This window comes from Megalopta genalis, unplaced genomic scaffold (assembly GCF_051020955.1).
Source record: "Megalopta genalis isolate 19385.01 unplaced genomic scaffold, iyMegGena1_principal scaffold0086, whole genome shotgun sequence".
NCBI lineage: Eukaryota > Metazoa > Arthropoda > Insecta > Hymenoptera > Halictidae > Megalopta > Megalopta genalis.
In genome coordinates this window covers 542,926-547,560 of record NW_027476155.1, presented here as the reverse complement: position 1 = coordinate 547,560, position 4,635 = coordinate 542,926, and the positions used below count along the sequence as shown (strand labels likewise).

Genomic DNA, 4,635 nt, shown 5'->3' with positions numbered 1-4,635 from the left:
GCTGCTCGCTTCTCTCTGTCTGACAGGGCCGAAACTACGCGTAATCGACACCGATGGAGAGATCCAATGGGGCATCCACTTTTCGTAAATAATATTTGAACTTTGTTTAGTACTTCAATGTTCTGTTTTTTTTTACATATTTCTGTGGATAATAATCACCAAACTGTGTTATATTTCACACAAAAAATCACACCAGAGTATTTGGAGTTGGTAACTCCTCTATCTTTCAACACCAATTAGAACTTTCTAACGTTTTTACTTTTCTCTTGCAATACCTCATTTTTGTCGAAAATTTTGGGTTTTTACAAAAGTTCGTTTATTTAAAAAACTGAGGGTGATGGAGTAATTCGGTTTACGGATTCTTGTTCAGGGAGTGAAGCTCTACAAGAATTTCATAGTGGCTATAGGAACCCAAAAATCGTGTCGGACAGTGTAAAAGTATGCCAAGTCTGCCCAAAGTATGCCAAATTTATAAAATTATATGCTTATCCATCGCTCGAAATTAATTTATATAAAAGTCACAAAGTATATAGGAGCCTACTACCTTTTTTAGCTTAATTTTGCGAAATTGTTTAAATATTTCGTAATAGCGATACCTTCCATTTAATAAATTATTTAAACAACGATGAGAATAGAAACTGAAAAGAATTAATGGCCGGGAAGTGTGTTAAAATCGTATCAAATGTTCGAGTCATTATTAAAAGTACGGCTGTTCGTTGTTTAATCAATGACGTAATTGTAGCAAGTATGAACGTAATGAGATAAATTAAACGGCGTGTAATTATTTCACGTGAAAAGCCGCCGAACCGAAAAGCGTAATTTAAAATAAATAGAGGGACCGAAGATTTAAATATTGGTGAGGAAACTTCCGATGGGGAATTAAATTAGCTCGTAGGAAATTTATTACAGGGAGTTGTTGGCTAATTAGCCGGCTGAACAACGTGATTGTATCATCAAATTTTTCATTTTATTTGATCTCGCAGAGCGTACAGAAGCATTACATCGGAATCTACTTTTAGAGTCCTACAGATCGATCGTCATCGCGTTCGCTGTAGAGTCATCAGAAAATCCAACGTGTATTGCTCATCTGCGATACAGAGAATGTGCCGAAATTAAATTTCGCAGTTTCACCAGGCTCGCTGAAATAAATCTACACATTGTTGGAATTATTATTCTCGCATCGGATAACGAATTTTTGCAATGTTAATTTAATTCCCTCTTTTAATGTCCCCGTCTATTTAATATCCTTAATAATTATTATTTAATAATCCCAGAAACTTCAATAAAAATCACTCAGGATTAATGAAATAAAGTTTTGAATTATTTTGTTTCACATGAATTGCTAAAAGTCCACATTTTGAATCCCCTAGGCGCTGTTGCCAGCACATAAACCAATAATTCCCTAGCCTTAAACTGCCACGGATTCGTGAAAGGTCGTTTAATATTTTTTGATTTTGCCCGAGCCCCATGAATCATGCGTTTAATTAAACATCTTATAGAAGAAGAGAAGAAATTTTAATTTTGTAGTGTAAGAAATACGTCGTGCTGCAAAAGTATCCAAACGTAACCTCACATTTACTAGATTCAGAGCTAAAAAATCAACTTTTCGTTTGAATAAAGATTAAAATAGATATTTACTGTATAGATGGACTTATAAAAATAACATTTTCACTAGACCACCACTCTGTCCCCAAACATTCTATTTATAAATCAAATCTATAGCTTGCCACACACTGAATATCCAGAGACAAGCCAGCAATTTATGAAACACAAAATTTCCTGGACTGAAAAACTGAAAAATCTCAAGCTGAAAAACCATTAATTTACTTAAGCTTCTGTCACGAAGGAATCCCAATATTATAATGTCTGAAACTGTTAAACATAACCTCACATTTTTTACACCTGAAGCTAAAAAGGAAATCAACTTTTCATTTGAATATGGGTCCAAACAATTCTGCTCTACATAGTAAAAAATCCCCTAGAATTTAATATCGTAAGTAACCTGCACTGTTATGAATTTATAATCCAATAATTCTCTAGTTTGCCACTTTGCGAATCCCTGTGGATAGCCACCAATTCATAAAACAAGAATTCCCCAAACTGCTAGACTCAGAATTGAAAATTTTTCCTTCTCAACCCTACGAACTATCAATTTACTCAAGCATCTAACTTGAAGGAATCTCGATGCAGAGTGCCGGAAACTGACAAACATAACCACACATTTCCTGAACTTGGATCTAAAAAAGTCAACCCGTCCATTTGAATTAAGTTCCAAATAATTCTGTTCTGCATTGATGCAATTATAAAACAGAATTTCCCCCAGAATTCAACATTGTGAATCTCGTAAAACCAGGTTAACAAATAAACAAAAACTTCCCTAACCTGTTTTACTGTGAATCCCCGAAAGATAGCCACCGATTCATGAAACCGAAATTCCCTAGATTCATAAAATTGCCTGAATTCATATTTCAATAGCACCCCCGCGTTGGTTAACACTCCGAAGTCCCTAAATAATGCTCATTTAACACATTTCCTCACCTACCTCTAAGCTTTTGGGTCCTTGAGGAAACGAAAGTCAGTCATCATCTTGCCAAGGTGCATGGGATGAGTATGAGCCCTCATGTGCATGTGATGCATGTGATCAACAGGTCCTACGGCGGCAGCCCTTATCGCCTGTTGATTGCAGTTGCAGGTCATCCCTTCGCTTTGATGAGTGCAATGAGGCACCTTGACGATAGTTGGCTCAGGAACGACCACCATGGGCTTGGAGGGCACGACAACCAGTTTATCCTTGCAAACTGGGGGCACTGGGACCAGCTTAATGGTCTCGATCACCTGAGTCTGCGGTTCCACGATCCTCTCGGGCTGGGGCTGGGGCTTTACAGTGACCACTTCGGGGACTGGAGTCGGTGCTGGGACCTCGACTCTCCTTTCTACGATCTGCACCTTCGACTCCTGAGGGCAAGGTTGAGATGGCTGGATGATCTGCAGAGTCTGCACCGAAGGGACCACCTGCTGGTGCATCATCTGCTGGGGAACCACCTGTTGGGGCACCACCTGCTGGGGAACCACGAACGACTGCTGGGGCACCACGTATGCCTGAGGATGGAAAACTATTTCATAACACACACAAGCTCCGTCGGTACGAATTTTTAAGAACTATCAATTAGCGTTGAAGTTTGGAGATCGGTACTACGCCAACAGAATTCACAGTGGCGATGAAATCAACGATATGGCGGAATAGCAGAGTTGGACATTATACAAGTAGAATTTCATTTGAACAATTCGAATAAATTTTATGAATATTTTTTCGTACAGTTTGAAAATAAATTTTACGGATAAAATTTTATTCGACTAATCTTTCGAATAAATTATTCAAATATAACTTTATTCAAATAACGAATTCAAATAATGATTTGAATAAAGTTTTATTCAAATAATGATTCGCGAATAAAGTTTCTTTCAAATAATGATTCGAGTAAAGTTTTATTCGAATTATGTTACATTCAAATAATGATTCGAATAAATTCTCGAATAACGTTTCGAAGACATCCTTTGAATCAATTTTTCGAATAAATTCTTCGAATCACCGAGAAATTAAGTGTTACTGTAACCATAAGCGATAAAAAAAACTTCGAACGCATAAGTTCTCCCTTTAAATTATACAAATAATTACAAAGACTTATGACACAAAATGGAGAATTACGTGTACATTTTCATCGATCGAAATTAACAATCGATGAATTATTTACTAAATGAGAGCTCTTACGAAAAACGAACAACTTTTGTCGAAAACTTTAAATCTCTCACGATTCTCAAGAAATAACACAAAATCAAGATACATGCAGATCATAGTGAATTTATGCGTCGAGAGAAGCATGGTAAATTAGAAAGCACGACGCAATTGCTACCTGAGGAGCCTGGAAGACTCCCAGAGACTGCACAGGCTGCGGGGCCTGCTGGAAGCTGTAACTCTGCATCTTTGGCGCCACCTGCGATTGTTGCACCACGCTCAGGCCCTGCATTTTCATCTGCGACCCATCCTGAGACACCTGCTGTCCATTTTGAGCACCTGGACGGATCTCCACGCAGAAGGACGCCTGCTTCTTCAGCCTGTCCTTCTCAGCACCCGCATCCTCCAAATGGAAATCCTTGGGACTGATCGCCGAGGATTCGGCCATCTTGGTCTCCAGTTTGCCAGCTGGCATTGCTTGCACTGCCATCGCAGCTACCAACAAACCGCACAGACATGCTGTTAACGAATTCATCGATGTAGAATCGGTTGAACAATCGTAGCGAACTGAATGCTTGGACGATTTGGCTGGCTTTTAAACCGATTTTTCGGTGTGACGACACCGCTCACGCACTTTTTTCCGGAACGCAATAGTGCTGAGCGTGCCGAATTCCGACGTAGAGCAGCACGGGCGGGGACTGGCTTCGGGAAATGAGGATGAGGGCGAGAATAAGAATAAGAATGAATCTGAGAATGAGACTGAAAATGGGACTGAGAATGGGGCTGAAAATGAGGCTGAGAATGGGATTGAGAATAGGTCTGAGAATGGGTCTGAGAATGGGTCTGAAACCGAGAATGGGACTCAGATTAAGACTGAGTGTAAGACTGTGAATGGGAGTGAG

At 39.2% G+C, this 4,635-nt stretch overlaps 1 protein-coding gene across 1 annotated transcript; it reads right to left on the bottom strand.

Annotated features, from left to right (window-relative positions):
- Positions 1–945: 945 nt before the first annotated feature.
- Positions 946–4,238, bottom strand: LOC143262079 (uncharacterized). The gene is made up of 3 exons (XM_076528040.1): positions 3,912–4,238; positions 2,543–3,099; positions 946–1,087 (listed from the first exon to the last, which is right to left on the bottom strand). Exons 1-2 carry the CDS (start codon positions 4,221–4,223, stop codon positions 2,545–2,547), a joined length of 867 nt encoding a protein of 288 aa, XP_076384155.1. The 5' UTR covers positions 4,224–4,238; the 3' UTR covers positions 946–1,087; positions 2,543–2,544.
- Between the last annotated feature and the right edge of the window lie 397 nt (positions 4,239–4,635).

Excerpts from the sequence above, each read along its gene's own strand:
- LOC143262079 (XM_076528040.1), bottom strand. The coding sequence starts at position 4,223 with ATGGCAGTGCAAGCAATGCCAGCTGGCAAACTGGAGACCAAGATGGCC. Across the intron at positions 3,100-3,911 it reads GAGTCTTCCAGGCTCCTCAG|GCATACGTGGTGCCCCAGCA; the intron begins GTAGCAATTGCG and ends TTCCATCCTCAG.